Raw genomic sequence first — 21,371 nt, 5'->3', positions numbered from 1 at the left:
AAAAACTTTGCAATCTTGGCAACATCTTTAATATAAAAAGACAAACGAATATATAGAGGATGCTTTCATATTTAGAACAATTGCACCAAACGCAGAAATGTCAATATCAGGTGTTTTTTTCCCCCCCAGGAGCAAAAGACGTTTTAAACGCTCCCCGTTGAAGAAGAATTCTTTTAAAAAAATAACAAAGTCTCTTGAGTGCACAGAAAAAAATACAAAAAGCCAACAGTAGAAATCATTTCAGATAATTTACAATTATCTACAAGTTTACAAAACTTTTTTTAATAAACGAGCGCTTGGAAGAAACCCTAACTGACTGAAATAAATAAATAGATAAAACTAAGAATTGCATTTTGGCACGAGAAGCCTACAAACAAGGGAGATTTTTGTGGCAAAAGGCTTTCAAACGCGTGCACCAACGATAAAACTGAAGAGTGAGACGACAAAGAAGGTTCCGGGCCTCCTTCCGCCGAGCTAATAGCGGTCGGCGTACGCGTGCGCTAGCGTGGCGGAGTGCACCTGCCTGCGGAGGGCGGCCGCTCACATCGTGTTGTTGGCCGCAAACGCGTGCAAGTTGCCCAGCTGGCTCAGGCCGCTCTGGATGTGCGCCACGTGGATCTCAACGTTGTTCTGGAAGCAACTGGAACCGCGGAAGGGCAGAACGAGGTCAGCGACCACAACAACAAATGATTGAAAATCCGGGTCCCGCGGAAGTGCAGCAATTTTCAAAGTTGATCACTTCCGTGGTCATCGATGGCGGTAGAACAAGGACATGACCAAATTTGGCTCGGACTTTGACTCATTCACTGCAGTAATGGCTAACAGATCCCCCTAGATGGCGCCACTGCATCACTTTGGATTTGAGATGAGCACAATTTCTGAGTAGAAGATAAAGCTTAGGATGTAAATGTTTGCTCGTCACCTCATGAATGAGAGAAAGAAATGCGCGTGAGCAAAAGCATGTATTATAATGTTTATGAACACATTTATGTATTGCAGTGGTTCCCAAACATTTTTGGAGATGAAATTATTATTCTTTAACATCATTCCTTGCGAACAAAAACATTTGAACAACAGTTTGACGTACAATGACATAAAGTTTGGTAGAAACCGTTTGTGTGCATAATCAAAATACATTTAGCGACGTCTCTATATCTTTGTGCATTTACATTTTAGTAACGATGCTGATCATTTTGATCTGATAATCCCAATATGAAATGTTGATACCAGAGCAAAATAATGTGTCTGGTGCTAAAGTTCACACACTTGTCCTGGCTTTCCGCGATCGCCCTTTCACCCAAAGAACGTCGCCGCACGTCCCCGAGTCGCCTACGAGGGAAAAAGGGAAGGATCAAAAGTACCTGAGGTTGGAGGGATCGATGGACGCTTTGATGTCATTGAGGGACTCCGTTAGAGATTTGAATTCAAATGAATTCGGGTCTCCCGCGTCTGCCAAACACTGCAAAAAAAAAAAAAAAAAAAAAAAAAAAAAAAAACACCATTCGCATTGAGGCGATTTGGTAAGAAAACCAATTCTGCCCAGCATCAATTGGGCTCCACAAACGAACGACTCGGAGTTGAGACCCTCACCTTGATCTGCAGCAGCAGAGCCGTCAGACGGGAGACGAGATGCGTGAGGCTGCCGTGGGTCGCGTTCTGCTGGCCGTCTTTAGACGCGTCGCTCAGCTGCACCATCTGCTGCGCTTTGTCCTCGCAGTGCTGCCGCAGGTCCGCCGGGTGGTCGCTGGGAAGCGTGCCCTGGTCGCTAGAGAGCTGTGGACCCCCCGTGAAGGACGGCCATGAAGAACCGAAGGATTACAGTGAGCAACCGACGGACGGATGTTTGAACACAAACAAAAGCGACGTCGGGCGTACTGCCCCCCGGTGGCCAAGGTCTGCACAGCAGAAGGTGCACAACGTGCAATTGGAATGGAAGAAATTGCCTTCCCATTCATTTCAAAGGGGAAAGATGATTTAAGATACAATTGTTAAGTGATAAATTGTCAGTCTAATTTTAAAAAATGGTAATACTTCCACTGAACCAATTGGCAGCTTTTGCTGGGTCACGATCTGCCATTTTCAAATCAACGGCTAAAGGATAATCAGAGCTGCAATGGATTTTCTCGGATGCACAGGTTAGCCTCTGAAAAGCAGCACGTACTTAAAAGTTCAGAGACGTTGTCGGTGTAGCGAACGCTAACATTGCACTTAAATACAGGAGGACAATACGAAAAAAGTTAAATAAAAATGGAGTACATTTTTAAGAATGACGCACGCAATAGAAAGCGAAGCAGCAAATATTGACTTTACCTCGCAACAGAACTGCTGCACTTCGTGTAGGACTTTTTTGAGATCTTTATTGAGCTTTTCCAGCTCAAGCACGGTGGTCGCGTAGCTCTTCTGGAAGTCCAGTTTTATGGGCAAGGCGTACGATTTCTGCAATGAAAACAAAGCTGGTCTTAGCTCCCCAGTAAAAAGATATGAATCGAGTATTGCTCGAAGAAAGCGTTCGGACCATTTTCTCCGCTTGGGTGTTCATTTCTTTCAAGTGCTTGATGTGCTCTTTCTTGACCATCAGGATCTTGGACAACCTCGTCTGGTAACAGAGCGGCGAAATCTGTCAGCTTGAGCAGAAAGTCATTCTGGCGCATGTCTACAAAGGTGATTCCGAGCAAGTATCCCGTAATCTTGGCTTTGTCAGAGTACTTTTTTCATCATTGGTTAGCGACAACATAATTATTTTATTTTAAAAAAATTCAGAGACTTATAGTAAGTGTTGTGGTTCCCGACCCCTGTTGCAGAGGAAGGCTGAGGTGGGAGTGGGAGGAGTCGGCAACAACAAAAATAGAGAAAGGCTGACTTGACACCCAGCTGCTGTGACCGCTTAAGAGCGCCTCGTTGCTGCACCGTGGTTTGGGGGAGAAAAAACAAAAAACAAAAAATGTGTGAGTACCCCGTGGGATATATTCCAGCCCGTCGAGGCTTTAAGCTAGGGGCCTCAAACTGGCAGCCCGAGGGCCGTTTGCGGCCCACGAGACGATATTTTGTGGCCTCCGCCTTAAAATGAAAATTGAATGTTAGTGCAGCCTTCAGGTTTTGCATGAATGGCACTCGTACGGTGCTACGCGCGAAGCTGACGACCCGTATGGCTCTTGGGGGCGTGACGTCGACCGGGCATATGCAAGCAATTCAAATTGAAATTGAAATTCCCGGCACCTGAATGGCCCTCAGCCGCATGCTGCCTCCGGTGGCCCCAAGCAAAATTGAGTCTGAGAGGCCTGCTTTAAGCCGATTCATTTTCAAACCTCGAACATGTCATCACGTTTCGATGTAAGAAAGATGCCAGACTAGATTTACAAGACATTTTTCTTACATGAGTGTCTGTGTGTACCCCACTTAAGAACCTATTTACCACTTGGACCAGGAACTTGACAGGAAAGCCTCCCAGGGTGTCTCCGTCTGCACCTGGCAGTTTGTTCCTCCATGGTGACTGGTTGATCAGAGGGTCATGATCCTGGGGGGGGATACAATTATTATTATTATTATTATTTTGCAATAGAATTATGATGCTATTTTGTCACTATGATGCGCAGTACCATAAGGACGGGAGCAGCGGTGGATGGGTAAGGACTTCGAGATGGAGTCATGAGGTTTTGCATGTAGCGCGTGGTCCGGTGCTTCTGAGCGAAGGCTGAAATGGGCATCGTCTCATTGGGCTCGTTGCTCTGGAGGGCGGAGAGTAGATGCTTGAAAACGTGGGTGAATAGTCATTTCTTCTACAAATACAAATATGTGCAATGAGAGATGCTGTCTCACTGCATTGATCTAACGGAATGCAAAAGCTTTAGCGACCTTTTTTTTAATGCAATTTGGAATTTTTTTACGTGTGCTGTACAGCACATTAATTTCAGTTTTTCAAGTATCGTTCAGTCATATCAAAGAAAGGTCAATGTTTTTCGTCACAAAATTTGGTAATTTTTAGGGTCTGTCGGGAAATCGGAACCACAAGCTTTTTTTTTTTTTTTTTTTTTCTTTTAACGCCTTACTGCCTTTGCAATGTGACGGATTAGCTGCGCTTTCGGAAGGAAAAGTTAAGCGATTTGAATTCTGAAACTGGGCTGCGTACACTTTAGCACAGTAAGGGAATTGAGCGCACTGCAATGTGTGCAGAAGACGCTCCAAACGATGGAATGAGCGCGTGCGACATACCATAACCTCATAGTCAGGCACATTGTGTGTTCCCAGGCCGCTGCGGTCAAAGGTGACGCGGTAAGTGGCGGCGCCAGTGTCCACCGCGTCGATCTGCCCGGTGAACAAGCCGTCGTGGGGGCCTCGCAGCCGAGCTGTTCGCACACACACACACACACACACACACACACACGTATCGGAAGAAACCACACTGCTTGGCCCAAGTGACGAGATTTTTTTTTTTTTTTGTACAAGAGGCAAACGTCTCCGTTACCGGTGACTTTGGTGCCTATGATGAGAGGCAGTGGGATTTCGTCAGGAAGGTCTTTGCAGTTGGACAAGTCTGAAAGTTTTCTGTGCTGCAGCAGGCGCATCTTCTGTCTCTTCTGCTCGAGCGCCGTTCGCTCTTCAGCAAAGAATGCGGATGAGCACCTGGACAAAAAGAACAGGCCTTCTCAATTCTTCGACTGCAAACATTTGAGAGGTTCAGAAGAGTGAGCGGCAAAGGGTCGTCACGGTGATGTACCGTCTGGGTTTCCCCATCAGTCTCCGGATAGTCCCCCACTCCACTCGGGTCAACTTCCTGCTTTTCAAGTTGGGGAAAGACTCCTTCAGACACAGACAGAAATCATTGTCGCCCTCAAAAAGAGGCCTGCAAAAAATGCACACAGGAAAAAAAAAAAAAAAAAAAAAAAAAAAAGAGAGAAAAAAAACGTACAATAAATTCACAATTTATTTATAAATTTGATTATGAATTAGAATCAGAACAAAACTACATTTGATCAAAGCAAATGGAAAAAAAAATTAACAATTCTTAGTGTATATTTTAAAGAGGCCCCATAGCTCAGTGGTTAGAGCACTGGTTTGGTAAACCGGGGGTTGTGGGTTCGTATCCGTCAGGAAGGGCATCCGGTGTTTTTTTTAAAAAAAAAAAAAATAAATAAATTGTGCCAAACATATATGTGCGTTCATACGCTTGTGGCGACCCCGAAAGGGATAAGCTGAAAGAAACTTCTTCTAGTGTATATTTTATATTTTGAGGTTACAGTTCTGACTGTGACTGCTGTTTGCCGACGACCAGTTCAGTGCGTACCCCGCCTCCTGCCCGATGACAGCCGGGATAGGCTCCAGCACTCCCCGCAACCCTCGTGAGCATAAGCGGCCAAGAAAATGGATGGATTTCAACGTGAACTGTTATCCAGATGTAAGTTGTTAAAATACATCAACAATACACAAGAAAAGGTCAAAGAAAAAAAGTTTGTGATTTGCTCCTTGTGCAAGATGCATCCATTATGGTGATACTGATGAGGACAAGCGGTATACAGAAAGGATGAGCGGGTGTTGCCAATACAAATTTCTATTTTGCGTTTACCTGTCAATATTGGAATAGAACCATTCGTAGATGCACCATTTGTGAGCTTTGGGCAGCTTGAGCAGGTTTCTTAATCGCAAGCCGATCCTCTGCGACGGCTTCTTATCGGGCGCCACCACATTGGAAAATTTCTGCACACAAACACAAGCAGCAATTTATCGAAGGTTAACATCTTTGTGATTTTGTTGTTCTTGTTCTTTCCACCTGTGGTGTGGTGTTGACCCTTTGGCTCCTTCGTGGTGATCTGGAAGGAGGACGCTGCGGTGGATGATCGTCCTCGTAGCGATTCCTCTTTGAGCCTCGGATGAGCTGTAAAAACGTGGATGGTTATGATGATATTTTCCCATTTGTATAATGACCCTCGTATAGTCGTAACCCAAAGGGTCTTGCCGTATCCATGGTGAGGGTGGACTGGCGTCCCCTGGTGTTGTGAGGTCTCGGGAAGATGTTCTTTGCATTCAGAGTGTTGGACAAACTTCCTTCTGCGAGGCGATTCGGAATAGAATCAGAATCGGAACCGGGTCGAGTTTTTCCAGGCTCAACTTGAGGCGGACCATTTGGACCACTTGCACAAACGCGTCGTATACATCTGGACTTCAAACCCACCGAGGTATACAATGTTCACTGGTGTGATCAAGTTGTGAAAAAGTGTGCAACACGTTTTTCAGCCAACAGTTGGAGTTATGGAGTTCATTTCTCTAGGAATGATTTCTTTCAATGCAAAAACATGTGTTTATGCAATAACAGAATTAATAGATGGTATAATCAGTAGAATACTGAATTGTAAAAATACTTGACAGCTGTAGGAGAAGGTGCAACAAATTAACAACTATTTTTGAGATCCAAGTAAATGTAAAGAGCCATTGTTTAACTTTAATTTGTCCAATTGCTCGTATTTCAGCCTCCCAGTAAATATTCACATCCAAATAAAACATTTGCAAAAACATCTGCACTTACTAAGGAAAGGAACGATTGGCATTCTTGCCTCTGTTCCGACACGTTGCAGATTAAACCAGTAACTCAATCACAATCAGTTCTATTATGTCTTTTAATAACATGTACTTGAACCTGAACTTGTAGTTTTTCCACGTGTTTTTATGCAATAGAATGCTTTTACTTTGAAGCAGCCTCAGAAGTGTCCATCAAACTAGTAGCACTTGGCATGAATGAGTACCCAAGAAGTAGCTGTCAGTTTCATGAAGGTTAGTGAGTATATCATCACTCCCTCGTGTGTCATATTGCTTTATTAATGTTTACTTTCTTTGTCTTAATGATGAAACAATAGCAAATTAGCAAAAAATAATGGGTTCATAAACAGTTGTGGAAGAAAATGATGCAATCAGTTTTAATATACAATAAACACTGTTTTTTTGGTCAATTATTGGATAGAACAAATATTTGACAGCAGCAGCACTACCGGAGAGGTTCCGCTCTCATGGTCACGACATTTTGTCATCTTGATCACGTTCACAAAGAAGCGGTCCACACTTTCGCGTGACTCAGATATAGATTTGGACCTTTTGACTGTATACATTCCAGGGAGAACATATGATGGAATACTATAATATTATAATCATAATAATAAAGTTGTTTTAGGCTAGGCGTGAACGATTCCTATATCGGAATAGAAAAACAAACCACGTACCTTTTAGACTGACAAGTGCCTCTGCTGAGGAGCCTAACCAAGAGAATAGCAGAATTACACAAACTGTTTTATTACATTATATATATATATATATATATATATTATATATATATATATAAAACAAAACAACGCCTACTAAGAGACGGCCCGGGTCGCCTCTTGTGAGGGAGGCCTAGGCCGAGGATCGCGCTGTCAAGCACGGGTAACGTTCCGGCGACAGCTGGGTGGACAACCGAGCCATTCAACTGTGTTGCAGTGTCACGGATAAGAAAAACTAATCTCGTGTGTGTGTGTGTGAACAGGAAACGCAGACGGAAGCTACAAGCTGACAAACGAACGTCCGGAAGCCAATTGTATCGAAATGAATGACACAAAGACGATTAATTAGGGAACTTAATACACTACGTGTAGCACGGCAAGCTAAATTGCTAAACGTGAGTGTTTCATTGCAGTAAGGACGGCACGGGAGTCCTTTTGTTATGAGCGAGTGCTAGTTAGCGGCTAGGCTAACGTCATTTGTTTACCCAATGGAAGGAAGAGAAACTTGGGACAAACTCCCGTTTGAGCTGTCGTTAGCCTCCCGCGCTAGCCAGCGTTAGCCTGGCCGAAAAGACCGGCAGTGTTACAAATGCTTTAGAGTCCGCCTAAACTAAATACAGGAAGTTGCGACGGGGCTGTGAGTTGTTGGGCGCTAACAGCGGGAGTTGCGGCCGTGATAACAAAGCGAAATTGGGAGGAAAGTCGCCTTGTTTGACTCACTCTCGTCCAACAGCTGCTCCATCTCCGCCATCTTGAAGTAGCCGCGCCGCTTTTTCAAAGAGCTTGTCTGTCAAAATGCATTCTGGGTCGGCTCCTCCGCTCCCGACAAAAAGGCCATCAACCGTGCTCACGTGTTCTTCAAACAATATTTACTAGCATAATATTGCCTCAACATGAAAATAAATGCTCTTTTTTTTTTTTTTTTTACAATTTTACACGATCTACATTGCATTCATCAAGTGTTTCACACCTATTTTCTCCTTTTGCAGAAAGTCAACACATAGGTAAATAATTTGCTTCGTTATTCCAAGTCACAGATACTACAGTGTAGAATGTAAGCGTGGACAAAAAGAACAAACTCAAATGCACGTTTTGGATTGGGAAGCCGATAAGGAAAAATACCCAGGAAATGTTTTGAAGTGTGTGAGAGCATCATAACGCTTACGAGCACACAAAAATTTATGGTCGCGACTTGGCAGATTTTTCTCTGTCGCTAGAGGTTCTGAAACATCACCCATAATAAATTGTTTTGTTTAGCAGTGTGCCAAGACAGTTTCTAATGTAAAATTCACTTTTTTTTCCTTTTCCACGATGTATTACATCATCACATTTGTCCAATTATTTGCAGAAAGTCAACACATGGGTAAATATTTGCTTCGTTATTCCAGACACACGTAGGGGATTCTAAGTCACAGATACTACAGCGTAGAAGGTAAGCGTGGACAAAAATAACCAACTCGAATGCACGTTTTGGATTGGGAAGCCGATAAGTAAAAATACCCTGGAAATGTTTTAAAGTGTATGGGAAATATTAAGAAGTGTGTAAATTTATGGTCGCTACTTGGCAGATTTTTCTCTGTCGCCAGGGGTTCTGAAACATCACCCATAATAAATGAGACTTCCGTTGACACGTTTTTGCTTTGTTTAGCGGTGTGCCACGACAGTTTCTAATGTAAAATTTGGCTTAATAAAGGTTGGAACTCTGGGCTAGACGGTAACATTCACCGAGTTTGGATCACGCTTATAAAGTGTCAAAACTCACTAGCGCAGGAAATTCCGTACGGAAAATCCATTTACAATCCACGACCATGCCAATCGCTGGACTCGCCGAGAAATACACAATCCACCATCCATCTATCATGTGTTGTAGGCCATATTTCAAGTACATATGGAACAGATGAGATTGTTGCTTAGGAACTATTTATTTTTTTACTCCTACAGAAGAGGCAAAAACAATGCAAATATAAACGTCAACCGTTGTTACCATGTATACATGGTCACAATACAAGTGAGTAAAAGTAAAATTACAAGTGAGTGAACGCCACAAATCCCTCTGTGAACCAGAAGGGAACCATTTATCCTTTAAAAATTACTGTATGATAAGCAAATGCGTGTTTCGCAATTTGCGGGCTTATTATTGCAGTAACTCGGTGCAATTTTTTCTTTTTTGCTTGGGGGGGGGGCTGGAACTGTAGTTTGTTCTCCACTCCGTCCCTAAACCTAGCATACTAGTCATCTGTCCAACAAAGAAAAAGGATAAAAATACCCACATTTAACTAGAAACAGGGATTTCCAAGTCCAATGGCGCTTTGCTAGTCAACTTTTCCCGTATGTCGAAGCGCCACTCTACCGAATGGGGTACCCACCGAAGCCGTTTGCTCAAAGAGTAGCATGAGTGGCAAAAGAAAAGAACGGACGCGAGCCCCGGGCCTCGACGGCTCTCCCGCTGTCGACGCTCACCACAAGGACGAATTGTAGATAAACTTGATCTTCAGGAGATACTTGAGGTTGATTTGGGCAACGTCGTACACGATGTATCTGTGGCGACGCTTCAGGAAAAAAACGCGCCGCGGAATAAAACGGTAATAATGAGCCGGCCTGTATGGAAGGATACTCGTTGTACAGTAGACTCGTGTCGTCGATGTTGGTGTTGGCGCCTTTGCCCAGGGGCACTTCCACGCCGTCTAAAGTGGTGGTGGCGCTCGATTCGGGGGCGGTTCTACCCAAACCTGAAAAACACACATTGGGATTTTCGTCAAAACCTGACAATTTCCATTTTTCAAATCTTGGCTTTCTTCGAATTTACAACTTTATACTCACATAATTAACATTTGATACTGTATTTTTGGAAAAGTATGAATTTTCCCCAAATTGAAGAATCTTAAACCATTTAAGTGGATTTTCCTTTTTTTTTTATAACATTGTGACTTCATTCTCAAAATCTATTCTCAGTATATTATGACTTTGTTCAAGTTAAAGTTTTATTCTAATCTTTTTCCTCTCACATAATGCGGATTATTCTTCTAGTTCTTTCCAAAATTATAAGAGGAATAGCGTTTTACATTTGTATTCACACTAAATTCTTTTTTTTCATGTTACAAATGTGACATAGTTTAAAAAAAAATCAATTACAACATTTTCTTTTTTTTTGTTCTGTAAAAATAACTAATAAAATCACAACTTCATTATTGTGAAATTTATACCTCATAATAGAACAGAATGTTCCTTTTTTCTACTTATTAAAAATGTATTGACAATCATAACTGAATTTCACCTATTTTCCCCTCATTAAAACATTTTTTTTTCCCAAAATCTTAACACTCTGACTTCTCACAACAAATTCTTTATAAAGAAAAACAAAAATAGTTTATCAGGAGATGGCGGGTGGGTGGGGGAGAAGATGCTAATGCTAATTCCATGCGAGCGTGGCACCTTTCACGCTGTGCTTGCCCTTCGGCAGTTTTGTGATGTGGGAGGCTTTTTTCAGCTCATGCCTGGAACGGAGAGAAGAAAAAAAAGTCAAGGGGATTCTCTTTCAAGGGGGGAAAAAAAATAAAAATAAAAATCCACATCGCGACTCACATGTTGCCGAGGGCGACTTCAGCTAGCAGCAGCAGGCCGACGGGGTCCGAATGCGACGTGTGACAGTAGTTGGCGCTCTTGGACACCATGTCGGCAAAGTACACGCCCTTGCCGAACATGTAGCCCGTCTACCGGCGCAATAAAGCACAACCGCATTCAAACGTTTGCTTCCTAAAGAATGAGGTGTGACCCAAAACAAAAAAAAAAAAAAAACGGACCACTGGAGCCTCCGGTGGGGCGATGCGAAGACCCTGAGACAGGATGCCGGCGTAGTTGGTGGCGCGCGAGCCGTGCCACAGCAGCTGGTGGTTGTGCAGCTCCTCGAAGGGCTGGAAGCGCTGGCGCTCTCCCTCGCGGTTGATTTTGAAAATCTACAAATCAGAGATCGTTCACTCAAGGTACACGAAAAAAAAAGACGCAATGTTACAAAAACATTCAAGAGAAAACGTGGCACAGGTAAGCACATGAAAAAACTATCACCCTCGCGTAGAATCAAGGACGACGTTTTTCTTGTAAAATGATTACATTTCTTTCTAGTAAATCACATTTGTTCCGAGCAAATGATTACATTTGTCTGGTAAGATTATGGATTATATATATATCATTATAATATACATATGTATTATATATCACCAATTCTTGTAAAATTCAAGAAAAAAATGCTTGTTAAACTTTTCTTCTTGTATAGTTATGACATTTGTCCTGTAAGATTACAACTTCTGAAAGTACGGCTTTATTCCAATTTGTAAAACTACGACTTCTCTTAAAATGATTTTTCTTGTAATACTCAAGTATTTTGTTGAAAATGTATGAAACTGGCCCTGTGTAAAATTGTCACTACCTCCTCGTAAAGTGACTACTTCTTCTTCTTGCAAATGATGAGGTTGGGCATCATAGGTCAGAGGTTAGAGGAGGTTCGGATATTCAAAGCGAGCTAACATTCAAATATCAGCTTTCAGTTTTGGGATCAACGAGGGAACTTTTTCCTTCCGCTCCACAAGGTGGCAGCATTTGCTCGCTAGGGCGAGGACGACTTACCTCTTGTACTTCCAGTGTGTACGTGTTGTGCGTGGCAGCGTGTGTGTTCTTGACATATTGCATGATGATTTCGGCCTCCTGCGTGTCCTTGTCCACAACCTTAGAAACGTAGCAGAAACCATTTGAAAGCGTTTCAAAAGAAAACAAGCCAAAAACAAAAAAAAAAAAACAATGTGAAGGCTCCCGACGTGGATGTCAGTCTTGAGTTTTTCATAGTTGATGTCGATGGGATCGCTCTGGTCGTCCTGGGCTCCTCCTCTCAGCAGACTGTAAGCCACCTCAATGTCCAGCAGGTTGTCCAGCATCTGAACTTTAGCCTGGACAAGTGACGTGTCCAATTTTTATTGTAATTTTTGGTTTGGCGTGAGCGGTCAGATGCGCGTACCTGAATGCACTCCAGGTTGCTGAGCAGCGGCGGCTTCTTCATGCCGAAGTCGTGCGGGATCAGCGTGTAGAAGCGATTGGACAGGTCCAAAATGTTGGCATCGGGCACACGGTCGGAAACGGCCTAAAACGGGAAGTCCTACTCAGTGGTTCGCCTTGAGATACGAAAATTATCCGTTCTGTGACTACACGTGTATTGCAAACCATCACCCACCACTGAAATGAATGGAAGTTCCGTTAATCTGTTCTAAACTCCCCGAAACAGCTAAATATTTTGTTTTAAGAATAAAAACAGAAACCTATAATATTGAACGCTAGAAAAAAAAATAGTTACAACCTTTATTACTTGACATTAATTTGCCTTATTTTCATAAAACTGCAAAGATTCTGTTAAAAGACTTCTCAAAAAATTACTTTCCAAATCTTTTTTTTTTCCTGACATTTTATTCTAATTTTCCAAGAGTTTGTTTGTAATATTATAACTTCACTTGAATGAAATTTAGTTTGGCTGTCAATATGACTTTATTCTTGCAACGTCACAATTTGTTTCTCTTTCTCAGAACCTAATTTCCATAAAAATGATAAAAAAAGTTTTTCTTGTAACCTTTTTTGTTTTTCCCTGAAATTACATGTTTATTCTTGGAATTAAATCATTGCTGTACTTGCCATTTTCTCCCTGATATGAACTCATTTTTTGGACGTTACTTCATTATTTATTTATATAAAATAAGGATTTTATTCACACAAAAATGCAGAATTCTTCATTTTCAATTAGCACTTTAATTTAGTTTCTCGTTTTATGTTTTGCTTACAATATTAAGGCTTTTCCCTGATTCAATTCGACCTTTATTTTTGTGCATTCTTTTGTAATATCGCAACCATTTTTTTTTTTTTTTTTTTTTTTTTTTTACTGGATGCATTTTTAAAAAATGATTTTCAAGAATTGCGGCACGTAAAACACGGGGTGGGGGCTGACCTGCTGCACTTCTGTGAGGAGAGCGTAAGCGCTCTGAATTTGCCTCTTGCTGAGTTTTCCCAGCGGCATCTTCTGGAGGTCAATCTGAAGAAACATCGAGACGGACAACAAGTGTCTTACTAACGCGGCTTTTAAGCATCCCTCAAACGTCCGCATCAGTCCTACCTCAAACTCAACCATGGCCTTCTTCATGCTCTCCACGTCAAAGATGAGTTTGATCAGATCCTGGACGGGTTTGGCTAGCTTGGACTTGGTCCCGGCGGTGGACGTCAACCTCTTTACGGCTTCTTCGTCCTGCCATGGGAAATATTATTAATATCAGCTTGCGTGCGTGTCCCGAAGTAGTGTTGTTGTGTGTGTGTGTGCGTGTGTATTGGAGCCAACCTGTCCATAGTCGATCTCGAGCGGGTAGAACTTGTTGGGGTACTTGGTGAAGTCGGTGGTGCCCCACTCATTGCCCGTCTTTTCTTTGTACACAGACATAAAATTGCTGAGAGCCGAGTTCTTGTCGCCAATTTTTTCCAGCTTGTTGCCCCCGATGGTGGTGCCCACTCGGCCCCAGGACCGGAACACCCAGTACCTGCACGGACGGGAAATCAGTATTGGGGGGTGGGGGGGAACGGACGGACGGACCACATTAGGACATTCAATAAAAACATTTAAAGAGAATGTAAAAAAATTGTGCATCACGAAACATTCACTGTAGCTCCGTCTGGTGTGGGCGACTCGGGCCCCTGGGCCAGAACGATATAGTTATGTCGAAAAAATACATGTGTCTAAAGGCACTTGTGTTGATGTATGAAAATGGCAAATGTTCCTTTTGAGACCTTTTCTGTACGTCGTCCTCCAGCAGCTGCAGTTTGTAGTAGGAATTTGTCCCCCGCACGATGTCCACCAGGCCCAGGGTGGCGCTATACATTTTACCGTCATGTTCCAACACGTGAGCGCTGTTCTCCAGACCTGAGGGAGAGAGAGAAAAACAAATACAGTCATCCCTCCCTACTTTATGCTTCACCTATTGTGGATTCAGTGCATTGCGTTGTTGTTGTTTTTTTTTTTTTTTTTTTTTAAATTCACACACCACAAAAAAGCCAGACGGGCTTCCAGTACGCACTATATTGCATGAGGCGCATTGATACAACGCGGATTGATACAAGGAACGTCTCCAGCGCAACGTGGAACAATGAAGCTAAAAAAAAAAAGGATCGTTTCCCAGCGCAACATCAACCAATGAGAGCACGAGTGGCTTTATCCCGTGAAGCTGATTGGTCACGCATCTTCACAGCCTCACAAAGCAACTTTGCACGTTTATCCTTTTAGGGATCCAGCGGGAGGAACCGTCTCCTACTTGGGAGCACTTTTGTCCTTTTTAGGATCCAATGGGCGGAATCAACCACTTTGCGCGGCAAATGGCGCGGGCACCGCGTGGTGCCTACTGGGGCGTCCCCCAGGGCTCCACGCAGGGCACTTTTCTCCTCGTTGGACCCCGCATTGAGATTCGCCGTTATTTTGCGGTTTTTCACATTTCGTGGGGGGTTCTGGTCCCCATTAACCACAGGAAATGAGGGACTGCTGAATATGAAAACAATCGATCAATCGATAATTCACGTTCAGAAAAAAAGAAGAAAAAAAGTGTGAGAACCTGAGTCTGGATCCACAGCGGCACCTCCTTTGACGGTCAGTTTCATCTTCTTGGCTTTCTTACCTGGAACAATCATCAGCTTTTGGTTATACACATTTTATAGTCGTTTTGTCACATATTGTTGTACATGCCATGCTTGCTTTGAATGAATGTATGAATATACATTGATGCACAAACATTTGAATACAAAGAAAATATTTAAAAGAGTGAAATCTTTTTTTTTTTTTAATAAAATAAAAAGAATAGTTAAAAACAACTTTTAGGGTTAGCGCCCGACTGCCGAAAGCAAGCAATCCCCGACGACTGCGCGTTTTACCGTCTTCCTCCTTCACTCTGCCGGCGCTCTTGGAAGCGGCCGTCGGGCCCGACTTGGAGGGCGCGGGGGCGGCCGACACCGGGGCGGCCTCCACTTTGACCTCGGCCCCCCAAGGCGAGATGGCGTGCAGCGAGACCAGCTCCTGGAACGTCTTTCCCGACGACTTGAGGTCGACGAGGAAGTCCTCGGAGACCACGCGCACGCCCGCGTCCTTCACCTCCTCCATTTTCTTGCCCATCTTCTCCACCACCTCTGCAAGCATCGCATCAGATGTTAATTGGACAAAATGGACTTCACGACGGTCCGTTGTGGGCATTCTCACTCTTGGTGCTGATGCAGAGTGCGGCCTTTTTGGCCGTGGCGCTGATCTTCCCCCCGAGCTCTTCCACGTCCGCCTTGATGTCGTCTTTGTTCTTGACCAGTTTGCCCACTGTCAACACCTTCATGCCGGTCAGAGGTTTGCCTGTCGCACGCACCAACACGCACGGTTGAGATCACTCGAGTTCCCGCACTGGACGATCGGTACCGCCGCTCACCCGAGGGTCCGCCCTCCGGTACCGGCTCGACGGGAGCGTCTGAGGCGCTGGCCAGCGGCTCGGCTTTCACCTCGGGCTGCCGTTGAGCGGGCGCGTCCTTCGGGTAAACTCGGTCCTGACGTTTAAACTTGAACTTCTTCAGGAAAGGAACTTCCTGGAATTCCTAAAAGGAGAATAACAATAAAGTGAACTTTTTAATAAGATGGGCAATGAGCTTTTCCTGGCTGAATAAAGGTTAGATGTAAAAAAAAAAAAAAAAAAAAAAAAAAATTATTTTTGTATGAGGGTGTATTTGATTTTATTAGCAAGAGCATCAGTAGCTAACCCTTTAGCCATAATTTTTGCTATTGCCCTTTTTTGGGGGTAAACCCAATTTCTTGTATTACAACTTTATTCAAGTAAGAATACAATGTTTTCCCTCTTTAAATTAAATTCTTGCGCACTTAAAATATGAATTGGCAATGGCCTCTTGTAATTCTGACATTGTGGTAAAAGTTGCATCTTTTCAGAATCGTCTTTATTGGCCAAGTGTGTTCAAATACGCCAGGAATCCGTTTGACAACCCAACCACTAGGGCAAAATATACCCTACGTTTAGTACAGTTCTGAAATTGTAATTTATTGAGCTGCGCTAAACGGGCACCCCCCCCAACCACGTCGGCCCTGCCGTAAACCGTAGCTCCCCTTTTTTCAGCGGACGTACCTTGGGGGTGACCCAGTCTTTGCGTGAGGGTTGCGTGGTTTTGTACACGCACTTGGTCCAGGACGAGATGTCCCCCGTGCAGTAGTAGGCGTCGCCCTTGAACACCAGCTGGCCCGAGCACCCCTCGCAGCGCTCCAGAGCGCCAAAGGCCATGCCGTCGGCCAGGCCGTCCACCACCTGTCAAGTGCGGACGGGCGTTTGAGCCGAAGCCCGGCTCGAGATTCGTCGGTCGAGATGCGCTCACGTTGGACTCCCCCGAAGGAACCTCCTGGCCGTTGGCTATGAGCAGCTCCTTCATGTCGTTGACGGAGCAAAACTTCCTCAGCTTGTCTTTCAGGCCCCATATCAGCTGGCTTTGCGCCTGGCGGGGCACGAAAAAGCACTCAAAAAGAGAAAAGTCTGACCGCCACGGACATGCAGTTAATTAGGTCAAAATAATAGCAGTCCATTTTGACTAACCGGATGAATCCACATTTTCTGGATATTTTTTATTTGCACATGTCAAACAGGTTACCAGTGGGTGCAGTAGATTCTCAGAAAAGCAACGAGACCCAGCATTCATGACACACACACAAAAATAGCAATGCAGTATTTTATTTCAATTTTCCGAAAAACGGGCCCCAATTTAAGACTGACGACAGCACCTGTTGAACATGCATTTCAAGTCTTGGTTCCAAACCAGCAGTTAGTGTCGTGGAGTGGACAGACCAATCCCCGGACCTTAACCCAATTGAGAACTTGCGGGGTGGTTTCTGAACCAAAACCGAGAAATGCAAATGAATTGTGGAATGTCGTCAAGGAATCTTAGGAGTGGAATCACAGCTGAAAAGTCGGTTGACTCCATGCCACGCAGATGTGAAGCAGTAATAAAAAAAAAAAAAAAAAAAAAACTGTGGTCATCCAACTACATTTTAGTTGAATGATTCAAAGGGATTGCCAAATCCTACAAACAAAACAGAAGACTGTGGGGGGGTTTTTTTTTTTTTGTTTTTGTTTTTTAAACACACCCATTTCAACAAATTGCCCGACTGCACAGCCTTAAGAGTGCGTACGTCCTGAATCCTGGGTCTTGTTGCTTTTCTGAGAATCTAGTGGACCGACTGCTAACTTGTTTGACATCCATCCGTCTTGGAGCACTTCTTCGGTGGGGCGGGCTTTAACAGCGACACCCAGACTTCCCTTCCCCCAGCCACTTCATCCAACTCTTACGGACGGATCACGAGGCGTCCCCAGGCCAGCCGAGAGACGTGATCTCTCCAGCGTGTCCCGGGTCGTCCCCGGGGTCTCTTTCCGGCAGGACTTGTACCAATAAAACAGATACTGAAAACGTGGATGAATCTGCTTGGTCACATTGGACTGCGATTAATCTGAAGACGAGCGGAAAAAGGAAGTGCACATTACCTTCAACTGCTCTTCCAATTTCCTTTTTTCCGCCTCGTCCTCCTTCTTCTGCTTCTTTGAGACTCCGTCCACCTCTTCATTTTTACGCTTTCTAGAAAGGAACGGAATAAAGACGTTACCACGCAGCAATAGTCACAATCGGTCCGATTCACATTTGGAAACGATTCTGATTCCAAAGGGAGCGACGAAATCGGAATATAATTGAACGTGGTGGCGACATTTGACATGCAAGTGTCTGAAAACGGTCGATGGGATTTTCATTGACAAATTGTTGATCAATTGGGTCAATATCATTTTTAAAAACAAAGACAAATAGTAACATTTATTATAGCTAATATTGCTATCAGTGGTAGTTGATATTTCTGCCCAATTTGAAAAATCGAAATGTTTATGTTTTTATCAATTTTTTCCATTTTTATGTTGACTTTTATGCTTTAAACATTTATTTTTGTACTTGTAACAAATATTTACAATGACTGATTGTTTTCTGTTGATTGGTTTTCAGTAGCATGATTACGGAATAATGGATAGATCTTAATTTTTTTGGTGTTTGGTTTTATCTTTACGTTAAAGATTTTTTTTTTAAATTCCAAAATGTCCCCAAGTAATAACCTCATCACACAGGGTGAGTCAACTACAGGCACGGTCGTAATTCCCCGTGATGGTTCTGGGTCTCACCCCTCGGTTTTGACCGTCGGGAGCCTCTTCTTCAGCTCGTCTTTGTCTTCGGCCCTCAGCGTGTCGAAGCCCTTGAGCTGGGCGCCGCTGTACTCGGGCTTGAAATCCAGCTCGTCCCTGCGGCTCACGAAGCAGGCCGTGTGGTACCAGCGGTCGATCAGGCCCAGGTGAGGCTTCTCCGGGTCCACCATCTTCTTCGACACGCGGATGTGATCCTGCGCATTGTGACGGGAAAATCAACGCGCCGCCTCTCGGGGAACTTGGGACATTGACACGATCGATGTTATCATTCACCATTTTGTCACGCATGTCATAAAACAAAGAAAACATGGCATGTAGAATTCATAAAAACTGTCTGGATGGGGATGGGTTGTTTCCTATGCGAGAAATTGTTATGGATTACCCCCCCCCCCCCCCCCCAAAAAAAGGGACATGGTATGGACATGTCATGGTCATCTGTATCGTTAAAAAAATCGCAACTAGAAGCAATAAATTCTTCGTAATGGACTTGTGAACAGACCTTTTCTATTTTTGTCTCACAGCCTTTGCACGTGCTCCGGTTGGATTTGGCGTATTCCACCGCAAAGCCGCTGAGTTTATTCTCCCCTTTCTTGCCATCTTTCGCTTTCTGCTTGCCTTTCCCTGCAAGAGACGGGACAAAAAAAAAAAAAAAACAATCACTTTGAGCGTGTGTGGAATTTCGAAGGTCTTCTGGACTTTTCTGACCACACTTGCTGAAGCTAAATCCTTTAGGTTAAAAAAAAAAAAAAAAAGGTGCTCATTAATTTGGAATTAAGGAAGTAGAAATGATTTGGGTAGTCCAAGTTGACTTAAAAGGGGGCGAGCGCGATGTGAAAAGGTGCAAAGAAGGCGACGGCGGCCGACCTTCTCCGCCGGCTCCGCCGCTTTCGATGGCCTTCTTGACTTTCTCCTGGTCGGCCCAGCGGAGGTCGGAGAAGCCGGCGATGTCGGCGGGGGACTCGGCCCCCGCTCGCAGCCAGAAGCAGGAGAAGTGGTGCCAGTGGGGAACCTTCCCGTCGAACATGGGCGACTGACGCGTGGGGAAGAACAACAAAAATATTAAAATACCACCGTGGATCAAATCTGTGATAGCAAAACAAGATATGCGGTGTCAGCCATCGTCAATATTCGAACTGCACGGTCCACGTATATTGAGGACTGACGATAAAACAATACCCTACAACGCAAACTGCACATTTTTAAGCGGTCGATCCCCGGAGATCAGCACAAGCTTTGAATTGATGATAAAGATTAATCCACCTCTCAACATCAACTATGCCAACATGTTCAAAGTCAGACAAGTTTAGGGATCTCATACTTGAATAAAGCATGTATAAGCATGGTGTAAACGGTATGTGGGAGTTAGTAGAAACTGTGTAGGACGTGTTATGATCGAAAGATGACGCAGTCCATGGAAAAACCATGGGGGGGGGTAAAAAAAAATCATACTCCAGCCATGCAGTGAGTCCATTTATTAAGTTTTACAGCCTTTCCCAGTCTTGCTTTTGAGATGTTACAAAAGCAAATAAATAGCATTATGATCACTACATTTTAGGTTTCTTTTTGCCTTTTTGTTCAGAAAAGGGGGTGTTTTTTTTTTTGCGGGGGGGGGGGATAGTTCCTAACTTGGGTCAATGCTTATGTTATCACAGAACAAAATAAAGCACAGGCATGAAGAGATCAGGAGAAATTATCTACACCAGATGGAGACATCAGGAGCTGCGTTTTGAAAACGGCTGCCAGTCACCACGAAGTTAAAAAAAATAATAATAAAATGAAAAATTGGCACAAGGGGAAAGTGGCGCAGTATCGCCACTGCAAACCAGCTCACGAATTCGACTGACGAAATCAATTCTTTCCCTGCGAAATTGCTGAAGATCGCCGTTATGAACGTGGTCACTAAACTAGGGCGAAAGTGAAAAAATGAAACATAATCAAAGTGAAACTCTCCAAGAGTGAACGTCGTCAGCTCCTGATTCCGGCAAACACGACAATGGGCACTTGAATCCAAGCCGAGCGCCATAAATAGGTCGTTGCACGTGAGGCAATGTGAACTTTTTTTTTTTTTTTCAAAGAGTAGGCCTGGTATTGGCAAAAAAAAAAAAAAATTAGCTCGGTGTTAGCCACGTAGCTGGAGCGACTTTAATGAAAGGAGAAGCAAAGCCGACGGCCGCGACGCTACCTGCACCATGATGGCCATTCTTAGCGAGTTTTGGGCGATGTTTTCCTTGCACTTCTTACACGAGGAGCGGCCGCTCTTGGCGTACTCGGCTCGGTATAGCTTCTCCTCTTGAGGGTCCGCCATGTTGAGCTTGTTCTTGATGTTATTTTGGAAGAAGAAGACCAGAAAATCGAGGTTTTGTTTTCGGACAAACGACAATCACAGCCGCAAAGCCCGCGTGTTCGACTCGACTCGAAAGCTTGCCGATAAAACAGGAGGCCTCACTCTCCTCGGGTTCCTTCCCACCGAGGCCAAAGTACAATGTAACGAATACTTCCTCTTGTGGTCCAGTCGTCTCATTGCAATTTAATTAAAATACCTACTCCACGTATTAATTTCAATAACAAAGTGTCGCATTTTTTTTTAAACCAAAAGTCCAGTGGTGATGAAAAACAGACTTAAGTTTCCATAACAAAGCGTCTCATTTTTTTAAACCAAAAGCCTAGTGGCGACTTTAAAATTGCACCAGCGACATGGTCAACATTTTTTCTCTAAATTTGTTAGTTCGTAATTATTTTTGCAAAATGATATCCCCGAAAAAGAGCTACGACGAGCAGTTTCATTGGCACGATTTTGCACTCTGTGGCCCATCTTTGACGAATAGATCATCAGTCCCCGGCGCCAGACGTA

General features: G+C 43.8%; 2 protein-coding genes across 4 annotated transcripts; both read right to left on the bottom strand.

Moving 5' to 3' along the window:
- Positions 1 to 12: 12 nt before the first annotated feature.
- Positions 13 to 8,109, bottom strand: lin9 (lin-9 DREAM MuvB core complex component). 3 transcript variants are annotated; one of them, XM_061812292.1, is made up of 15 exons: positions 7,965 to 8,109; positions 7,206 to 7,238; positions 5,951 to 6,042; positions 5,765 to 5,869; positions 5,561 to 5,691; positions 4,715 to 4,840; positions 4,463 to 4,620; positions 4,210 to 4,343; positions 3,597 to 3,725; positions 3,413 to 3,514; positions 2,516 to 2,596; positions 2,311 to 2,436; positions 1,591 to 1,773; positions 1,362 to 1,459; positions 13 to 640 (listed from the first exon to the last, which is right to left on the bottom strand). In XM_061812292.1, exons 1-15 carry the CDS (start codon positions 7,993 to 7,995, stop codon positions 541 to 543), a joined length of 1,629 nt encoding a protein of 542 aa, XP_061668276.1. In that variant the 5' UTR covers positions 7,996 to 8,109; the 3' UTR covers positions 13 to 540. The 3 variants fall into 3 exon arrangements, with proteins under 3 accessions (XP_061668276.1, XP_061668277.1, XP_061668278.1); XM_061812293.1 differs by lacking the exon at positions 7,965 to 8,109 and adding an exon at positions 7,730 to 7,944; XM_061812294.1 differs by lacking the exon at positions 7,965 to 8,109 and adding an exon at positions 7,342 to 7,672.
- A 1,030-nt stretch (positions 8,110 to 9,139) lies between these two features.
- parp1 (poly (ADP-ribose) polymerase 1) lies at positions 9,140 to 21,322 on the bottom strand. Its single transcript, XM_061812291.1, has 23 exons — positions 20,703 to 21,322; positions 19,385 to 19,550; positions 19,020 to 19,141; positions 18,500 to 18,714; positions 17,822 to 17,912; positions 16,665 to 16,781; positions 16,421 to 16,597; positions 15,719 to 15,881; positions 15,505 to 15,645; positions 15,183 to 15,434; positions 14,867 to 14,929; positions 14,052 to 14,184; positions 13,609 to 13,804; positions 13,390 to 13,518; positions 13,225 to 13,308; positions 12,250 to 12,372; positions 12,053 to 12,181; positions 11,865 to 11,963; positions 11,045 to 11,197; positions 10,827 to 10,954; positions 10,677 to 10,738; positions 9,859 to 9,973; positions 9,140 to 9,782 (listed from the first exon to the last, which is right to left on the bottom strand). Exons 1-23 carry the CDS (start codon positions 20,823 to 20,825, stop codon positions 9,701 to 9,703), a joined length of 3,063 nt encoding a protein of 1,020 aa, XP_061668275.1. The 5' UTR covers positions 20,826 to 21,322; the 3' UTR covers positions 9,140 to 9,700.
- Between the last annotated feature and the right edge of the window lie 49 nt (positions 21,323 to 21,371).

Source organism: Syngnathoides biaculeatus, chromosome 23, assembly GCF_019802595.1.
Source record: "Syngnathoides biaculeatus isolate LvHL_M chromosome 23, ASM1980259v1, whole genome shotgun sequence".
In the NCBI taxonomy this organism is placed as follows: Eukaryota; Metazoa; Chordata; class Actinopteri; order Syngnathiformes; family Syngnathidae; genus Syngnathoides; species Syngnathoides biaculeatus.
This window is presented reverse-complemented; position numbering and strand designations above follow the sequence as displayed.